Source organism: Podarcis erhardii (assembly GCF_964252035.2).
Source record: "Podarcis erhardii genome assembly, chromosome: 1".
Taxonomy (NCBI): domain Eukaryota; kingdom Metazoa; phylum Chordata; class Lepidosauria; order Squamata; family Lacertidae; genus Podarcis; species Podarcis erhardii.
Genome location: NC_138497.1, coordinates 104,336,802 through 104,357,913, shown reverse-complemented (window position 1 = coordinate 104,357,913; position 21,112 = coordinate 104,336,802). Strand labels below are relative to the sequence as shown.

At 39.6% G+C, this 21,112-nt stretch overlaps 1 protein-coding gene across 1 annotated transcript in view; it reads right to left on the bottom strand.

Annotated features, from left to right (window-relative positions):
• Window positions 1-21,112, bottom strand: part of KIF5C (kinesin family member 5C) — a 70,283-nt gene that overhangs the window by 21,190 nt on the left and 27,981 nt on the right. Inside the window, exons 4-11 of the mRNA XM_081871395.1 lie at window positions 17,463-17,567; window positions 13,356-13,404; window positions 11,036-11,091; window positions 8,979-9,066; window positions 6,522-6,646; window positions 5,923-6,027; window positions 5,402-5,550; window positions 3,959-4,107 (exon numbers count right to left, since the gene is read on the bottom strand). Of these exons, the coding sequence (XP_081727521.1) occupies window positions 3,959-4,107; window positions 5,402-5,550; window positions 5,923-6,027; window positions 6,522-6,646; window positions 8,979-9,066; window positions 11,036-11,091; window positions 13,356-13,404; window positions 17,463-17,567 (826 nt within the window). The remainder of the gene's footprint in view (window positions 1-3,958; window positions 4,108-5,401; window positions 5,551-5,922; window positions 6,028-6,521; window positions 6,647-8,978; window positions 9,067-11,035; window positions 11,092-13,355; window positions 13,405-17,462; window positions 17,568-21,112) is intronic.

Here is a 21,112-nt window from a genome sequence, read left to right as displayed (position 1 = left end):
ACCCAAGATCAAGGGCTGATTCACACAGAGAAAATGAGCGTGCGGTGAGGAAGATACTCACACATTCCCACTGGTCATGCCTGTTCAGCCTGATGTTCACACGTTGAATGGAACGTTGGAATGGGAGGAAAAACCGTTCATGGCCAATCCATTTAGCACATACCAACAATTTTGAGAAGACTGAGTAGGGAGGCACAATGCCATACCCTCACTACTATGGGAACATAAGAAGACTGCTGGATCAGGCCAATGGCCCATCTAGCCCAGCATCCTGTTCTCACAATGGCAGTCCAGATGCCTGTGGGAAACCTCAAGTAACACAGTTGAAGCCTTGCATGGACCAACCCACAGATACAAAAAGTACAGACTGCAAACAGAAAAAGGCCAAGGTGGTGGGGAAAGCACAGCCCTTCTGCCAATTCTAACCTTAAATGCAATTAGAAAGGTGATAGTACTTTGCACTCCACATTATCCAGTATGCCGCTGCATAATTATATGGGCAGCCTCAAAAAAGCAAAAAAAAAATATTATTTAGCCAATCCTGATTTATTTAAGATCCTTTATTGCTTGCTGTCTCCTATATGCTTTTTTTCTTCTTCTTACACATTGGGCGGGAAACTCTACCACAATCCTGCGAACCACTTTCTGCTAGGCCAACTGAAATAAGTTGGTCTATTTCCAAGGTTTCTTCTGCAATATTTCACTTACAGGCAGTTCTGGTGACATACTAGAGAAGAATGCCTGTCTCTTTACAGTTGAAGGCAGCAGTTCTGGAGGCTATGTTGCTATTTTTGAAAGCACCAGAAAAGTTAGAGTGGCATGTCTGTGTCACTGCAAGTGTCTTGGATACAAATGCTTTCAAAGGAAAGAGGAGAATCAGGTTTAATTAAGCACAAACAATCTCAGAATTTGTTCTAGTGTGTGCTTTCTGCTACTAAAGAAAATAAGCTGCTTATCATTTTCACAAGTGTATACAGTGGCAATCGGTAGAATGCCTTGGGCGGGGGGCGGGGGGAATGGCTGCTCCCAATGTTAGTTTTTTAAATGGCAGAAGTGTAAAGCAAAGCTGTGTCCCTGTGGTGGAATAATAATGATAATAATAATAATGATGATGATGATGATGATGATGATGTCAGGGGCTGTAGCTCCCATTAGTCCCAGCCACCATGGCCAGGGCTGTTGGGAATAATAGCAAAACAAAATTGGAGACCCATACATTCCCCATCTCTGGTATATATTTGCAAATGTCATTATCTTTTGCCCTTTAAGCTTTCCCTGCCTATCCAAGATGTGTGCAGATGGTGGTGGCTACTCAGCAGTGAGGGGGAAAGCTCCCTGTTCATGCTTGAAAATAATTTACTGCTACATTGTCCTGGCAAAATTAATCTTAGCTCCTGGTATATGTAATTTCATTTTTGTTATATTTATTTTTTAAACTAACAATATATGAGGAACCCACCCCATATGTGTCTCTTGCCTGTCATATGGCAGCACAGTGGCTGGGAAAACCCAGCCAGATGGGCGGGTATAATAAAACAAAAAGAATATTCTTTATCCCCCTTCACAACTGAGTAACATACAACCAATATTCACATATCTGGGTTATAGGGGGGGAAAGAACTCTTTTGCAATTGAAGCCCTTCTCCCTCAACAACACATTATATGCTACTATAGACGCTAACAACATCAGACAAAATAAAAATAATAATGTACCGTATTTTTCGCTCGATAACATGCACCTGACCATAACACGCACATAGTTTTTAGAGGAGGAAAACAAGGGGAAAAAATTCTGAATGAAACAGTGGATGTATCATTTTTGTGCTTCATGCTGCGGCCACAGACATGTGATTTGATGGTGAGTTTGGGGTAGCCCAATGCAAAGATCCTGAGGATCCATGTGGATCCATGCTTTGTAACCACGTTTTTGCACCATTGTAGCCCTGTTTTTGCATCAGATCATTGCTATGTGATCTGATGGTGAATTTGGGGTGACCCAATGCAAAGATCCTGATGATCCATGTGGATCCGTGCTTTGTAACCACGTTTTTGCACCATTGCAGCCCTGTTTTTGCATCAGATCATTGCTATGTGATCTGATGGTGAATTTGGGGTGACCCAATGCAAAGATCCTGAGGATCCATGTGGATCTGTGATTGGAACCACATTTTAAGTGGGGAGGGAAGGAAAAACATAGAAGGGACAAGGAGCACCGAGGGGGGTGTGCGGAGAAGCAGCTGGCTAAGAATGCAGGAGAGGGGTTTTACCGGAGGGAGGAAAGGAAGGCAAAAGTTCCCCCACCCACCCAAGCCAGCCAGCTCTCTCTCTCTCCCCCCCCCCACCTGCATGTTGCCTGCGAGTCCCTAGACGCACGGAGACGAATTAGAAGGAAGGACGCTCTGCTTTCCCCTCTGCTTGCCTGTAGGGGAGGGGTTTTCTCTGCTCTTTGTTCCGTTTGAGCAAACACAGTAAGGAAACAGAAGCGGTTGGGCAGTAAGACCCTGAGGCAGAATGCAGGAAAGCAGCACCTTCCTCTTTTCAAGGCTTCCCTTCTCCGGATGATTTGATATTTGCCTGATTTTTGCCTTCACTCGCGCCTGTCAGCTCCAGGGACCACACATTAGCTCAATAACACGCACAGACATTTCCCCTTACTTTTTAGGAGAAAAAAATCTGTGTGTTATAGAGGGAAAAATACGGTATCTATAATATTTACAACATACAAACAATGCTTTTAGGGGAAAAGTTGTGATTTCAGACTTATTGTTGCTCAGACTGGTATTGCTCTTTTAAGTAGTGAAGCATTTACTTCTTCTATATTATCAATCTGTAGGTCCAATAGTTTTCTGTCCAACAGAGAAAAACATATAAGCAGAATGACAACATGGTGGTGAATAAAATAAAACTCATCAAGGGCAGTATCCAAGTAAAAAAAGTGCAAGGACTTTAAGCTACACAATAGAGTTTCCCTGCCCTCAGATTTGGGGTTGTTGTGTGAGAAGATGAAGTTCCAATGCAAAGCTTAAAGTTCTTGAGCTAGTGGGGCCATTCAGTTGGATACCACCCCAAGTTTTTAAATTCCTACAAATGGAGTTCATTCATTAAAACCTGAACCATATGTTATCATACCTGCATGGAATTGTGGCATTATTTAACCATTTTGTGGACTCTCATTTCATTTCTCGGTTAGATTGCTATCCTAACTCCACTTACCAGGGAGTAAGTCCCACTCATTTCAATAGAATTAATGAGCAGACAAGCATGTTAAGGTTACTCAGATTCAACTGTTTTCAATAGGATTTACTTCTCAATTAATAGTTTCAGCATTTTAAGTTAAGAATGCAACAGCACAATGTTCCATTTGCAATTTTCCTTCCTCTCAATTGCAAGTCTATTGATGAGCAATCTCTGTGAATAATCCCATCCCTACAACACGTACACATTATCATTTTTAAGTTGGGTGTGACAGCTAGTAGCCTAAGGAAACAGGGCATAAATTGTAAATATTTCCTGCTTAGATCCCATACCCTCCAACATTCTGCCTGAAAATAGAGACATTATGTTAATATTCTAGTCGGTTAAACCAGAGCTTCCTTTTTCAGACAACAAGAGAACTCTGATGTAAAGCAAGCCAGGATTCTCCACACCAAAGCTATACAAGAGGAGGAGGAGAGGGCAGACCACAGGGCAGGACTGTGTGGGCCTAATGTTGGTTCCCAGCTTTATAAACCATGGTTTATGAAGCCAGCAATGTGACGTCCTGAACCAGGCCTGTGTTTAAGGATGAACTGAAGCTGAATAGGTCTATGCAGACAAACAGAAGAACATGATTCATCATTGTAACAGAGCCTTAACGGACAGTAAAGTGTATCATAATTTATTTTATTGCAACTATTTGGCTTCTTTAATTTAATACCTTAACAGCTGCCTAATAATTGACAACAGAGTTATTTCTCACCATTTCTCCACCTGTTCAGTTCCATCTCCAGATGCTGGATAACATTCTTCAATGTCTTGTTTTTTTCCTTCTCCTTCTCATATTTTTTCTTCCATTCTTCAGCAGTCAGCTCAAGATTCACAGAGACTGTATTCTTAATGGTCTTTGCTCTGTACAGAAATACAACACACCAAACAAGCACTGACATTAATCTTATTAACTTCTCTGTGGTCTGAAAGTTGTAATACTATACACACTTAGCTGGAAGTAAATTCCACTGAACTCAATGGAACGTACTTCTGGGTAGATATGTACAGGCTCGCACTGCAAAAGAATAAATACAAACAGCAGCAAATGTAGAATCTTTCTCCTGGAAAACGAAATATTAATATTTCTTTTGCATCCTTTACAGCAGGGTGAGCCACATAAGTCTTTATTTCTGGATAACTGGCTTGTACTTCCTTCTTGAAGTTTTCCTCAGAGTCTCTCTTTTCCTACCAGTCTCGGCTGGCATTTCTGTTTTTAATAAGAGAAATGACAGACTTTGTTCTGCTGATACCAAATTGCACTGTTTTTCTTTTTTCTCCCCCCCCCCTGCCCCCTTAAACAACCCCAGCATAGCAAGACTTAAATGTACTCATTTGATTCCAGTTTTATGGCTGGCACACATATCCCTGAATTCATTATTTATGTAGCATCTATCATAGCTCTCATTAGCCAAGGCTATACCACACTATGTTGGCTCAGTCTGCTGCAAAATGGATATGACTTCCAAATGAAAATCCCATCCTTTTTATTAAAAATAAATAAATGCTAATGCAGAAAAGGACCCAGTCAACAAACAAGAAAAGACAAGTGTGATGGAGACTAGGCCGTCTGAATTATTGCATCTGAGCAATAATCTGTCACATCCAAGCTCTTTACAACAATCTTTCCCCTCTGCCCTATACCAAAACCTTTGGATACAAATACTACTAAGCTTCCAGTAGCACTACTGGGGTTTAAAAATCAGAAGTGAAGCCTTCTGAAAGGCTTTTTTAATATGTCCAGTTACATTCACTTATCTGATCTGCACATTTACTGTGAGGAAAGCTATGCACATTATCCACATCAACGCAGTCACTGGAAGATCAATAGAGCCACATCAGGCTATGAGCCAGCAAAGCACCGATGCAGAAAATTAAGCACAAAGCAAGTTCTTTTGCTGCATATGCAATTTTATTCTTGAGTGCCTTATCATGGAACTACTGCAATATCATTGTTGTCTGCTGACAGAAGATGCCAAGTCCAACTCCAGCAATGTTTTCTTATCCAGTCATAATTGGCTGGCCTCACTTCTGCCCCATAACTCAGCTCCCATTCTTCTAATGAACACATTTGCTAGATTAAAGAGCCTGTGTCAGAGGAGGGACACAACTGGATCCAACCCATAATCTCTCCCAAGAGACAGGTGCACCTGCTCACCTCTGCCCAAACATTAGAGTAGACTTGGTTTCTGCTTCATTGAAGATGGATGGGGAGCAACAGATGACAATGGTGGTTCTACAGTTTCCACCTAAGGAGTCCTGAAGAATCCTGGTCATCTTGCTGTCTCGATAGGGGACATGTGTTTTCTAATTAAGAAGGATGATACAGGATCAGAATACACACAATTGCTTAAAAGGGATGACAATAAGTAAAAAGTAAGTCAACCTATGTAAAACTGTTTTCATATTGCTAAGGCAGGTTCATATAATTTCTAACAGATTGCCATCTGATCCGTCACTAGTTAAATATGGAACTAAAAGCTCCTGCAGTAAAAAACAAACAAAAAAACAACTTCTTGCCAGCTGGCAAAGTGGGGGTGGGTGGGAAGGGGATAGATACCTTTTCTCCTCTGAGTTTAAGGTGAAGATCTATTATTAATTTGCACCAAGAGGTAGAGAACCGGGAAAGTAACCAAGCCATCAAACGGTCACTATTTTTAAAAAGTATGAATTACTTACAGTTCCTTCTGCTAGTGCTGAGATCACGTTGCCCAAAGCAGACAAAGACTTGTTAATATTTTTGGCTTCATCAAGAACAGAGCCCTCTGCACCCGTTTTGCTGACCTGCCAGAAAGCAGATATTGCTCAGTGAGCTCAAATTCTGATCATTGCAAAATAAGAAAAAGGTTAAACACTTGAAAGTAGCTTTACCCCATCCTGCCTGAGCCAGAGAAGTTATCAGTTTGCAAAGCTACAAAATTTTCATAACACTTGTAACAGTTATTTTCTTTGCTAATCATATATAAACACAACACACAAGTGGGTTTTTTTAATAAAAAAAACTTTATTTCACTTATATTCAAATTTCCCTTGTAGACCTTAAAGCAGCTTTCATATGAAATCTCAGTGACTATTCTGGCCCTTTATAGAGGCAGATTTGCTTAGCTGCAACAGAATGGTGTCCTCTACTTCCAGATCATTCTCTGGCCCCTCTTGTATACAAGACAATCATGCAGTGACTTCAAAAGGACTAGCTAGGAGTTGAAATAAAGCTACCACCATCATGCACCACTAACAAATCAATAACGTTATGTAGAGTAATAAGGTACTTCTGTTACCTTTTCACTCCCAGCCAAGTCTACCAAATAAAGCTTCCCACTGAGTTTTTTTTCGGTTTCAACATTCTCTTGTTTGATATTAATGAGGAAGATGCTATGACTTCTAGAACTGTGTTCATTCATGTCTACGAAAAAGAAAATTCAGTGAGGAGTTATATAAAATATTATGCATCTCTTCAAAAACCTGTTTTGTCGTGAGGGTTGTTATTAATAACTAACGGGCTAAGACAAGTCAACAAGAAGCCCTCCAAGTTAAAACAATTTGTGACCACAAGAGAAAGTAAACAAAAGTCTGCTCGCACCAGCCACACTGTGCTACATATGGGAGCATTGTTGTGGCCAGTCCAGGATGTGGTCAGGGGAACCTAACTGCTTGGAGATACCCACACACAGCACCAGTATCTGAGGAGCATAGTCACCCACGGTTATAAGCCTTGGCCATGCCCTTGACAGACTCTTTGGCCATCTTCTGGCCCACCCCTCTATTCCAGTATAGGCTCACCAGGCACTTCAGACCTGAGTACAGTGGATGCTCGGGTTGCGAATGGGATGCACATTCACAACCCGCAGTGTTCACAACCCACAGCGGTGCATCTGCGTATGCACAGGTTGCGATTCGGCGCATCTGCGCATGCACGACCACCAAAACCCAGAAGTAACCCGTTCCGGCAGCGGGTCCGTAACCCAAAATAATGCAACCTGAAGCGTCTGTTACTCAAGGTATGACTGTAGTAATTTTTTGCCTGCCTGCAACTTAGTCAAGCAGGTCCCTTCACCTACTCTGTATTGGATTTCGGGGAGTTTAGGGGTCAGTGCTGTTAAATAGAATGACTTGGTTTTGTGGTTAACTTGGCACTGTCAACAGGGAGCTGCTGGAAAAGTTAAGGCCAGATAAGGTAATAACTGAGCACCCTTAGGCACCTTTGAAGGTGAAGAGCATTTCCAGAGCTCAACCGCTCTGAGTTGTGGGGCCCTCAGCCTGGATATGGAATATTCTTGAAGTTCAACTGCCCAGAGTTGTGGGGCCCAGCAGGGGATGGGGCAGCAAGGCCTTGGAATTGGCAGGGTTGGGTTTGCCCAAGGATGAACCTAAGCTAGCTTCCCATTCTTCTAATTCCCCCTGCAAATATTATACGGAAAATGTGACCCTAGTTCAAGTCATCACTTGCGTCTTGCCTTTTTATTCCTGGGTCCGGTCACAACAACCAAGTGTGAGATATTGTAAGACCATTTTGAATAAACTAAAGGCTTTTCTGCAGTGGGAAGTACAGTGGTACCTCGGGTTAAGTACTTAATTCGTTCCAGAGGTCCATTCTTAACCTGAAACTGTTCTTAAACTGAAGCACCACTTTAGCTAATGGGGCCTCCTGCTGCCACTGCACCACCGCTGCACGATTTCTGTTCTCATCCTGAAGCAAAGTTCTTAACCCAAGTTACTATTTCTGGGTTAGCGGAGTCTGTAACCCGAAGCGAATGTAACCTGAAACGTATGTAACCCAAGGTACCACTGTATGTCCATGAGACATCTAAAGCAGATCACAGCTTATTCACCCTTTTTGGAGGACAAACTAAAAACAATTTAGACCATGGGTGACAAGATATCAAAATAGATTGCAACCAGAAAGAAAAACATAATGCAGATCAAAGAAACAAGTGGAGGCTTAAAGTCCTGAAAGCCAACTTTAGAAAAAATAATAACGTGGAAACCTTGTGAAATTAAGTCTTCTCTGTTCTACTGATAGTGAACCACAAATGGTTCTACAAACACTTATGTATCAAAAAAACCCATTCTACACTAATTAAGGCACAAAGCTGTGCAGTCATCAGAATGATGAGGCTATCTCCCATTACACTGAGCACATTTAAAGAAAAAAAAAACCCCCACAAAGTTTAATGGTGGCTAAATTTCACTCATTGTACTAGAGGCTTTATGACTATGCTAGGCAACATAATTGTTGCTCTTTGCATTAAATCTGAGCAACATTGTTTGCCTTATAATTCACAAAAACAGCTGCCACATATTTGTAAACACTTGAGTTTGGCTACATTTTACACAAGTTATAAATGTGAATACTCATGGTTGCTAAATAACACAAAAAGTTACAGGATTTTTAATTTTTTTTAAAAAAAACCTATAATTTATCAACAACAAGGTAGGAATTCATTCGGTATATTGTAAATTTAAAGACCTAAAATATTATCTCTCGTGAAAATGTTAATCATAATTTTCAAAATGCCTTTCAAGTTGCAAAAATAGTAATATATTTTACCATTATGCATTAGGAACTCCAGCATAAGAAAGCTGAGTAAAATCAAAGAGACTAATCACATATTAATTGTACCTTTTTTTGCATTATAGCAGGCAGTGATGCAACAACATTGACTGGAACTTTAGCATGGTGTTGGTTGCAGTTAGTTAAAACCTAATTACAGGGTTAGCAGTACATAAATGCTTACTTGTAACAGCTACATGGCGGTTTGTTTTCCCCTCATCAATTACATCCATAACTTCTTCAGGACTAGAGACAAACCTTTCTGTGCAGCCCTAGAAATTCAAATTCAGCACTTGTCAGATAAAGAGAATTCGGGAGAGGTAAGGAACTTGTACCAATAGTCAATATACTTGGCCCAAATCAAGGCCAAAATTCTGTCCTCAAATTTATGTTGGACACAACCATAGAAAACATACCAGATAACAACAGAAGAGCAGTTTCTACAGTGCAATTTAATACGCAGTTCCAGAAGGCTAACAGACCGAGTTCTGAATAATAAAGATTGAAAAAGACCTTTACTTCCCTGACACCTGGAACATGAACCTAAAAACACCATTCCCTTCTATGAATATTGAGAATAAAATACTTCCTTCTAGTGTCTTCCATATTTATTAAATATTAATATTAAATGCAAATGTTTCATTTCAATAGGATGACTAACAAAACAAAACCATTTAAAAAGGAGGAAAATGAAGCAAAAATTGCAAAAGTCCATTAATATTTCAGAAAAGCATTGCTTTAATTTTTACGGTTAGAATTCTCGGTTGATGATAAATTATTCCCTTCCATTCTCTAGTGTAAGAAAGGCTTACTGAAGTACTGTTAAAGATAACATTCAGAGCAGCACAAGGAAAAAAAATGTTTCTAAGTAATTGAATCTGAATATCCACTGTACCACAAAAAAACAGCAAATTATTTTGTGACAATTGCTTGGGGGATGTGTGTGTGTTTGTATGTGTATGAGAAAAGTTGTCAAAATTTACCTACACAAGGTCTTTTCTCAGGAAATAAAAAAAAATCCACTGGGAACATAAATGATTGCAGTCTTTTTTATTTTACCATATTTTGAAGGGTTCATTTAGGTGGCTGGTATTTGAATGAGTCATATTCTGAATAGACCAATAGACTAATTAAGTAAGTCATGACTTAGCTGGATACTGCCTAGAATTTCTTACCCATTGATTTTCTTTTTGGTAATATGTATGTTTTGTTGGCTCCAGTAGTTAAATAATGGTATGACTGCTTTTATGGCCTCGATTCTATACATGGGGTTGTGCCCCAAGTTGCTGCTCCACTCACATAGCAGACTTTCACTTGCATGACAGAACTCATCTCCTAAGCTCACCCCATGCACCCTCAGAATCTGCTCCAAAGGGTTGGGGAATTCTCTGGAGCAGATCTGGCGAGAGAGGGGTGCAGGAAGAGGAGAGAAAGCTGCTTTCACTGTATTGGAATCATCTATAGGTGAAACTCGGAAAATTAGAATATCGTGGAAAAGTTCATTTATTTCAGTAATTCAACTTAAAAGGTGAAACTAATATATGAGATAGACTCAATGACATGCAAAGCGAGATATGTCAAGACTTTATTTGTTATAATTGTGATGATCATGGCGTACAGCTGATGAAAATCCCAAATCAGCAATCTCAGAAAATTAGAATACGAAATGAAATCAGCAAAACAAAGACTGCATATAGAGCAATATTGGACCTCTGAGAAGTAGAAGCATGCATATGTACTCAGTACTTGGTTTGGGCCTCTTTTTCATCAATTATTGCCTCAATGCGGTGTGGCATGGATGCTATCAGCCTGTGGCACTGCTGAGGTGTTATGGAAGACCAGGAAGCTTCAACAGCAGCCTTCAGTTCTTCTGCATTGCTCGGTCTCATGTCTCTCATCTTTCTCTTGGCAATGACCCATAGATTCTCTATGGGGTTCAGGTCAGGCAAGTTTGCCAGCCAATCAAGCACAGTAATCCCATGGGCATTGAACCAGGTTACTGAAATAAATGAATTTTTCCACAATATCCTAATTTTCCAAGTTTCACCTGTATGTATTCTGTAATTTTTTTATTTAGTGCTATCCACAGTTTTTGTCAAGCTATCTTGATGGTGTCTGAAAAAAGGTGGCATGCAAATTTTAAAAATAAAGCACATTCATGTGATCACACAAACCATTTTCAATCATTAGACCAGAACAATTTCTAAAGGTTTTTTCTGTATCTAAAGGAATGTTTTTTACCTTGACATATGGAACTCTGTTCTTGTCTTCATGAACTGCAAGGTTTGTCTTTGAAACTAAAAGGAGGAAAAGTCATCAAGAATCACTGATGAAGAAAGTGCACAAATTTGATGAGCCACAAGAATAATCTGAATAACACAAGCACAACCATCCATGGAGGAAAGCAGCAATTTAATCTACACAAGAGTTAGCCACATGATGTACTTAGAGTATACAATGCCATTGCTTAGTTCTACATTAAATGACAAGACATGAGACTCAACTAAACTCCCCCAAAAAGCAATGCTGACACACATACTTTACTCTGACTTGCTCATGAAAAACATACATTACAAAAAAGTTGGGATCTTTGATGTATGTCTGCAGTGCAATTTCTCCCAGATGGTTTAACCAAGATAAAAACTACTTGGTCAATGCACAAAATCGTCTTAAAAATTAGAAGTGACCAGATTCAGGACCAAAGTGATAATGGTGCCACTTCAGCCCAGTTCACAGGTCACATTTTCATTCCAGCAAACTACGTTCCCATCATCATATGCTCTGTGGAAGACTTCTCGTTTGTTCTATGGCCTTTTAAATGTGTTTGGGGAAGCGGGGTTGCTGGTTTGTTTTTGTTTTATTATGCATTTTGTGTTTTCATTCTGTATTTTTATGTTGGGGACCACCCACCCTGTAATCTTTGGATGAAGGGTGGTATACAAATTTTAATTAATAAATAAATTCTTAAACCAAAGCTCACCATGACTCTGAAACCAGGCAACAGTATATAGTCATGGTTTGCAATCCTGGTTTGTAGAAAATGGTCAACTTGTATGTTCCCAGTTCAGGTGTTTCCATTGTGTTTATATTATTATTATTATTATTATTATTATTATTATTATTATTATTATTATTATTTTGTATTGCATTGTATTGTACTGTAGGTTTGCAGTTTTGTTTGTTACATATACATACTGTATTTGTTATTTTGTAAATTGCTTGGAGAATATGAAATAAATAAAAGTGTCATGGCAAAGAAAGCTCATGACAGCATGAGCTTGTTGTTTGCTCCCAGTCCAACAAACTATAATTTTTTGGACCACATGCACTAGGCCTTACTGTACAAAGTACTTCAAACCAAAATATTAAGGATGCTTCAACTGTTTCAGCTCTTTTATTTGTCAAAGCTCTCTGGCTTGTTAAATATACACAAGTATAACATGATTCTCAATTCATAAGATACCTTTTTTAAAAACGAAAACAAAATATTAAGAGCATTCCCAGCAAAAAAAACATTTTTAAGTGTGAAAAGAGGGGGAGATTATTGCTTCAACCACTATTAAGACCAGGAAAAGGGAACCCAACAACCCTTGAAAGCCCAGGAAGTCTGGTGGGAAGGGGACATGGATGCAAACATGACACTCTGCTCTCCGGTCTGAAATTGTAAGACAGTTTCCCAGCTGTTATATGTTATCTGCCCCCGTTCTCTTCCTGTAAGTAGTGCTTTGTTTACAGAAGTCTAAATATTGGGCAATTGACTACAGTCTCTGGGCATTTCAAAAACAGGATATGGACAACCCAACCAGCCTTTGCTTCTGCATGTACTTCTGGAGGTACTTCTATAGTACAGTTTATCTTTTAATCAGGGATGCCTTAATGAACTACATAAAAATTGCTAGCCTGCGCCCCTCCAGATGTTGCCCAACTGCAAGTCCTATCATTTCTGACCACTGCACCATGTTGGCTTAAGCTGGTCCAACATTGCATCTGAAGAACTACAACTCCTATCAGTTCCAACCAGAATGTCCAATGGCCAGGGCTAATATGGTGTAGTGGTTAAGAGTGGTGGACTCGTAATCTGGTGAACCGGGTTCAGTTCCCTGCTCCTCCACATGCAGCTGCTGAGTGACCTTGGGCTAGTCACACTTCTCTGAAGTCTCTCAGCCTCACTCACCTCACAGAGTGTTTGTTGTGGGGAAGGAAGGGAAAGGAGATTGTTAGCCGCTTTGAGACTCCTTAGGGTAGTGATAAAGCAGGATATCAAATCCAAACTCTTCTTCTCTTATAGAACTTGTAGCTAGCAACCTTTGGAGCACCAAAGGTTTAGTTCCACACCCTCCACTTTAAATGGGGGATATAGTCTATTAACCCAAATTTTATGAGAAAACAGTCTTATCAGGCCTTAATGTCTGCACTGTATGAATATTACTCCAGGAAATGCACACATCCAAATGTCCAGGGTTCAGTCCTTGACCTGAAAACCATTTTATTTTTAAAGATAAAATATACTCATTATGGTAATTACAATTACAGTAAAAGAGAGAGATGCTGCTTTACTTACCATCCAGCAAATCCCTTATTTTGTCCAAGTAAATCTCAAAGTAGGAAACCTAAAGAAATGAAACACACTAATTTAACAAGTTTTCAAAAACCTCTATCAATTTGGGTTCTTGCAAAAAGGTCAAATCTGTTGCAAACAACCATTTCATGCTGTCTATGCATACTACTTTTGTTGTGTATTCTCTGCCAGGGTTGGATTTACTTATTACATTTTTATTTGTATTGTGTAAAGGCTGAAACAAGAGTCAAAGAATATTTGCACAATCCACAGGCTAGCTAAACGGGGTGTGTTTGTGTAAATAGATTACATGAAGAACCACTGAAACCATTTCTAATTATTTGGGGTGGGGCAAGGAATTAAGAAAGTAAAATCCAAGCATACTGAGAGGATATATCAAAGAATAACAGACTCAGGAGATAAATAAATCCCAGTAATTTCAATGGAAATGAAAGGTATTTAGGATCACTAACGGTAGGGCGAAAGCACAGGTTAATTAAAACAGACTCCATGAGTGGCACATTATTAGAACAGAGTGTTTATACCTTAAAAGTAGACTGATGGGGTTAAAAAAAAAAATCTTCGTAGGGCTGAAAATTCACTTGATATGGTTCTGAAAGAATTTCCTTCAGGCAATGCACAAAAAGGTGGCTTCCATACTAGCACACTTATGGTGTATAGTCCAGAAGAGCTATTGAACTTACTTGTAAAAATTTATCACGCAGCACTCTAATTTCACTGTCACAAAACTTGTAAACTAACATAGCCATTCCACTGCATGCCACAACACATTATCTCTAACTGGAACTTCTTATATGTCTCCTCATACAGATTTCTTTCCCTTCTCATCTTTTTCTAATATGACAAAAACAATGGATAGCTGTTTTCTTGTGAGCAAATGGCACTGATTGAGATGAATGCACAATGCCTAAAGTTTAGACTCCTATGTTTTTGTTTCTGTCCATGAATGAGAAGCGTCCAAGACTGTGCTGCAGTCTAGTTACGTTTTGTCTTACTTTCGCAGCTTGCTAAGGAACAAATATGTACAACTTCCCATTTGTTTCCCAAGCAACCATAACATGAATCAGTCACTTATGCTTATTAAACTAAATACAAATATGCTCAATCTTAATGTTTGACTGGGTATTAAGTTACAGTCCATCTGAGAGCTTTTGTTTGCTTGTTTCCATCATTAAATATTAAATATTTGATGCTGGACTCTCAGAACATGAGCTACTCAGGCAGAACACTTTTGCTATTGATGTAATGATGGCTTTAATTGACTAGTTCTCACTGCTCACTGAAGCCAGACTACAAAGTAGCCTTATTGCCTTAAAAGAAAAAAAAACATGCTTACCAATACTGACAAGCACCATAGTGACTAACTTCTAAGATAACCCCGTTTTAATTGAGAAGAGGGGCTGAGGACTGGGTACATCTGAAGTGCTGACAATTTTTTTAATCACCCCTGGGGCAGCATGACAATTTTGCTTGCACTTCATTCATTTCTTCTTCTTTTTTCTGCCACCAGGAGTATACCAGAAGTACAAAGGTGATAAATTACTGAAATCAAAGGTTCACTCTCTCTCTCTCTCACACACACACACACATCACTATCAATATGAAAGCTAAGCATTTCTATATGAAGATGCTCCACTATCCTTTTGAATTTTACAACTGTATTATAGATTTACATTGATTCAGATGTTTGTTGATATAAAACATAGCTTATTTCCCCTTCTTGGCAGCCCTGATAGCTTGACGTAGAGGGAACTCACTCTGCAGAATCTGAAATCAACAGGGATTTTTATTCGAGTAATTACAGAAGGAAGGGTACCACCTGACCTAAATCATCGTCACATAACTCTGAATAACACTCCATTTACATTCATGCCAGAGCTACAAATCAAAATTTTCCCTTCAAAAAAGATCACTATCCTTACAAAAATAATAATAAGTAAAATAAGATACCGTACTTTGCTTATTTCTGAGAGGATACTCAGGACATATTTCCACAAGGAAACAGTAGGAGAAAAGACACCCAAATATGGGGCATACTGAATGGTAGAGCTAAGCCTATAATCGTCATTCTATTTACCTCCAATGTTCAACATGCGCTGAATTAAATTCCCCCCCCCTCTGTTGTGTATGTGGAGTGCATTTCGCCCATGTCTTAGTTAAAAATAAGCATGTCTCTGCAAGACTCAACATTTTAATAGAAACATTCTAATGCTAGAGCAAGCTTTGACAGTAGCAATATTTTATCAGAAAGCCATGTAGCTGTTTGATGGAATTCCCCTCTCCATGTCCAGAATGCCTGCCATTTCCAAATGGCACCTCTCTTGCATAATCAGCTTGCACAATTTGTTCAATGCCATTCAAATACATTTGCTGTCACAGCAGTACAAAACAGTAGTTGAGTAGGCTAATTTTAAGTATTCATCTTCTCCTCTTTTTGTGCACTCACGAAGAGAAGGAAAACTATTTCCTTACATGTCTAACGTTAGACAATGACTGAAGAGATCTTATATTCAAATTTTGCAGGGGTTTTTAAAATTCCAAAAGAGATCTAAACTCTAGTCAATCACCTCTATCCAAGAAGGACTATCCACATAAACAAGTAAAGCTCTGTGTCATTATAGAGAGAGAAGAATATGACCGATGTGGTGATTTAAAACGACAACACAACACTATATGCAGCACCTGGGGAGTGATGGCGCCAACTGTTGAGTAGTAGGTGCATGCAAGATCTTTGCAAGCAGCAGTGATGTGCATCACCTGCGTCTGCAAGAATCTATAGCTTGGAACAGATGGAGTCTGGTATGCTAGCAAGCTGGATGTTGTTAGCATTAATCAGGGTTTGCAAACCAACTTCCAGCCCTGGTTGAAAAGCGAACTTTGCTTAGCATTAACTATACTAAACATGAACATAATGTTGCAGTTAATGAGGAAAGGGTGAGGGCAGGGAGCACACACCAAATCTCCTAACCATATCCTTAAAAGAAGGTTGACACTGCCAGCTTTGTCAAATGGAATGGGAGAGGAAAACGACGCCTCTGGATATGTGAGTTTAATCAACACGCAAATTGTGTGCACCAAGATTGATGTATCAGGCAAATCACCCATTGGGGGTGTGATAATTAAATCAAGGTATCCAGTCCCCATCACCACTACGCCGCAAAAGCAAAGCTTGACAGCACCTACATTGGGTGCAAATATATAGATCTTTTCAAATGCAGCACCATACACAGTCACTACGGCATGCAAGGATCTGTGAATCATTTCTAATCTGTCAGTCAGTAAGTAATAAGGACACTTAATTTTCCAGCAAAGCAACAAAAATAGTGGGAGCTTCTTAAGAAATGCTAGTCTACAAGTAGCATTTTTAATCCCTTTAAATGCTTACAACTATATAATATTTCAGTTGGGTGCCACATCTGATTAACTCAAAACTTTGCCAATCGAAGAAAAAGCTATCAGCCTGGTACACAACTAATCCTGCCATAAGTGCAATATTTGGCTGAATAGCTCACTCCAGGATTATCCAGGAGCCACTTAAAGCTTTTAAATACAGCCGGTGTTAAGATGTGCTAAGCTCTTAAATCTTGATCATATCATTAAGAGTGACATATAACAACTTTCTTTCCACAGCAAAATGCAGACTGAATCCAGCACAAAATAGGATTGTGTCTGGTCACTGTGCCTCAAAGGGATGTGTTTTATAGGATTTTACAACCTTTTTTTTTTCTTTTTTTCAAACCATGCAAACCTATATGTACTTTTAGCTCACTACTTGGTTCACATTTCTCCAAATCACATTTGATTCAGTTATTTGCTCCCACTCTCAATTCACAAGAAAAAAATAAATGCAGGCACATAAGAGCTCGTAAAGACCTGTATGTAGAAATAGAAGTTATTTCAAATAAAAAAAGAAAGGATAATTTTATCTGAGATACTGAAATCGTGACAAGTAACATTTGTGAAAGTGAAATATTGCAGACCCAAATTTATTCTGAGGTTTTCATTTAAGGGAAAAGTGCAACCTTTGAGGTTTGGCACCTCGCTCAGCTTTTTATCTGACCATTGCATAACATGTCATTTTGCATTTACCTTTATGTGAAATTCTAGGTTTTCATCCATGGAATAGATGTGATCGAAGATGTCATGTGCAATTCTTGGAATTATTCCCATTAGCTGTGGGTCATGTAGCTTCCCCTGAAGACACAAAAGGTAAGAAGTAAATCGCAGAAGACTGTTCACCATGTGCATACATGTGGCGAATCTTCACAAAATGCATGTTCACGTAACAAACATAAGCTGACTGCTTTCCAGTAATTTTCTAGATACGTACACAATTGCAAGTATTAATAATTCATATAGTGCTCCTTTTCAATTTGTCAGGTTCACAAACTTTACTATGTTTTTCTCTCCGCAACAGTCCTGCAAGATGGGATACCAATGTATGTACCTGCTATGTGGCAAATGCTGTAAATAAGTAATAGTATATTTTTTTAATTGCCTATTTTGCACACTATGGTTATAGCCCCACCATATGTCTTATTCCCCATAGTTGATGGTAGAGGGTGGGACATGGACTCAGATCTGACTCCAACTCTCAGCTTACTTCTGCCCCCACAATGTACTGTTTGTCAATAGTGCAGCAGGGTAGTTAAGAGACTGAGATATAAATTGGGCAGATCACCTTTGCCATGAACTTACTAGGTGGCCTTAGCCAAGCCACAACCTTTCTGTCTCAGGGACACACCCCTGGAATATACAGTGGTAGGCAAGAGCAGGACAGTCCATGTGAAATGCTTTCAACACTCAAAAGCAATATACAAATGCTTGTATTTGTTATGTATTATTACTACAACCATGATTTATCATACTGTTAATTATTACTAGCTTCCCCCCGCTTTATCCTTCTATCCCTAGAACTTGCCCAAACCACAATCATTTTTAGAGAAGTTGCTGAATGTACATCTCTTTACCCAGTTCCCTGCTGACCCCTTTTCTCGTCCTCACCTCTTCTTCTACTGTGCAGGCCTGCCGAAAAGACTATTTCTACTTATATCCTTGCAAAGTGCTTAGCAAACAGGGCTGTAAGCACTTGTCATCATGTGACTATGCAGCATAGCCCCAACTCTACACCTCAACATCCTCTATAATGCTGTACTAAATTAGGTACGTAAGAAGCCGCCTTTTCCCAAATCAGGCTGTATATTCATCTAGCTCAGTATTATCTCCTTGACTGGCAATGGCTCTCTAGAGTCTCATGAAGTGGACTTCCACATCACCTCCTACCTGATCATTTTACTTTTCTATTTTTTTGAACAGGAGATGCCTGAGACTTGACTCTGGGATGGTCACCTTCCACGTTCAAAGCATACACTTTACCACTAAGGTATGATCATTCCTCAATTTATTTGTCCTTCTTGGAACTCTCTATAGAAAGAAATGGCTCTTTAAGGCCATTTAACATCAAAACAAATCTCTTTTGGGGAATGCAGAGCAAATGTCTCCAGAACACAGTTTCTAATACTTGGAAGGGAGTTTCCAGCTTATGCACCAGCGACTGAGCTACCACATAGATGGAAATTATTGCAAGATGGAAGAGGGGGAGATGAGCCTGTAATAAGTCTGCAGATTGTTCTGCTGGGCCTAATGCCAACAAATGCTGCTTTGCCAGCACTGCTGGTAGCTTGCACAGTCAGCTTCCTTTGCTTTATTCAGGAGCTCTGAAGATGAAAGAAAAGAACATTTTTCCTGACTGCATGTCATTTTTCACTTTTCCTCTGGAAACAAAAATTAGTCAGTGCCACAATAATGAACCAGCATCCCCCTTCACTTTTCTTTTTGTTAGGTGCAACATAATGCAAGTGGACTTGCGTTCCATCTGTTTAATTATGAATATGAAACAGTCAACTTGCCCTTTCAATCAGCACCTTGTGACTGAGGTCACCCTGCCTGAAATGTAAAGCTTTCACTCTGAAAACATTACCCAGGGATGTTGATGTGAAGGGTTGCAATGGTTCTGAAGAACAGCAAAGGGTTTCATAACAAAGGTCTTGCGGTGCATGTGCTCTTAAAGAAGGCAAGGTTTTATGAACCTCAGGACACTCCTGAAAGGATCATAGAACCATAGAATTATAGAGCTGGAAGGGACCCCATGGTTTATGTGGTCCAACCCCCTGCAATGTAGGAATCTTAGCTAAAGCATCCATGACCATCCAACCTCCGCTTAAAGAGCTCCACAGAAGAGGAGTCCACAACCTCCCGAAGGAGACCAATTCACAGTTTCACAGCACATATGAACTGAAAAGCCAGAATACATGAAGCCTGCTTCCGCATTGCCAGGGACATATGTGTCTATTGTGTGCACTCCTGCACACACGTGTGAACGAAGGCAAGTCAGACCAAAACATACCACACAAGCATGCTTCGCATAAACAGAATGCAAGAGGAGGGGAGCAAACCAGACTTCTCTTGTTTCATGCATGCATCAGGAATCTATCAGCTGAAACAATTTTGATCCTGCTTGTAATAAGTAAGGGCTAAGCATGAAATTGAATACTTTCAGTCAAGGATGCGACATGTGAAGCAGGAGAGCATAGTAGTCCTGTTTCTGCTATTGACAACATGGATATCAAGAGGGCAAGCAGGGAGTCAATCCAAGACGCTGCCTTAGGTAGGGAAAGGAGAAGAGCGTGACTGGATTCTTAGGCCTTGTGCCATTATTTTCTGACTGTACAGCACCATACTGGTGAGGATCAAAAGTACTGGGAAAGTAGAATTAAGAGGAAAATGAGGGAGGATACCACTTCTCTATCCACTGGAAGCCTAGCATTCAATCTAGAATGGCCTGCTGCTACATCTGGATTTTTGCAAAGCTGGGAAACCTTTCGCCCATCCCTCATCCCTCATAATTATTCCATGATGGATGGGGCTGTTGGAAGTTGCAATCCAAAGGCTCCCCAGGCCTATATTACAGTGAAGGGCCCTTTAATCATGTTTTTTTTAATGAAGGGTGGTCTATAAATAATTTTAATCAATGTAAATAATATAATATGTTTACAGCCCATCTATTTTTTGCCTCGCTGTGCCACTTCACAAACAAGGAAACTGGCAAATCCAGTCAGTTTTCATCACAATTCTCAGCTGCATCTCCCTTTGGGCATAATGTGCTGTACTACACCACAACAGAACTGGTGGAATGGCAGCCAGTTTAAACATTTAATCCAGTCAGAAGGAAATTAAAAATGAAAAGCCAGCAGACTATATATAGCTGCCTGACTCAAGGGTTCTCTTCAAAGTTTTCCATCCTCCAATTACCAGTGCTATTCAGGAGGCAGAAATGAGAAAGAAAGCTGTGAGAAGGATGATATTCAGAAGGCATCCCTAACAAAGAACCATTTGGCTATACTTGGATCACATATTATGCCACAATAATGGCAAAAATTAATTGATCTTTGCAAATATCTGACAGATGACTGGCTACTGACTATATACATTCAGGAATACTTTGAAGGTCCAAGATTTAGAAGATGACGTATCCTGTATATGTACTTCACTGAAACATGTTTCATTGACATTTCAAAGTCTTCATGTTTGACCCATGTCACATTCATATATATAATGCAATAAAATTATGTATTCTTCTTTAACCAAATCCTGAACTTCTGCACAGCACATTCTGTCTACAGTCCTGCTCCCAACTTCAGTACCTGAATACTTAGAATATATTGAGTGGGTGAAGAATT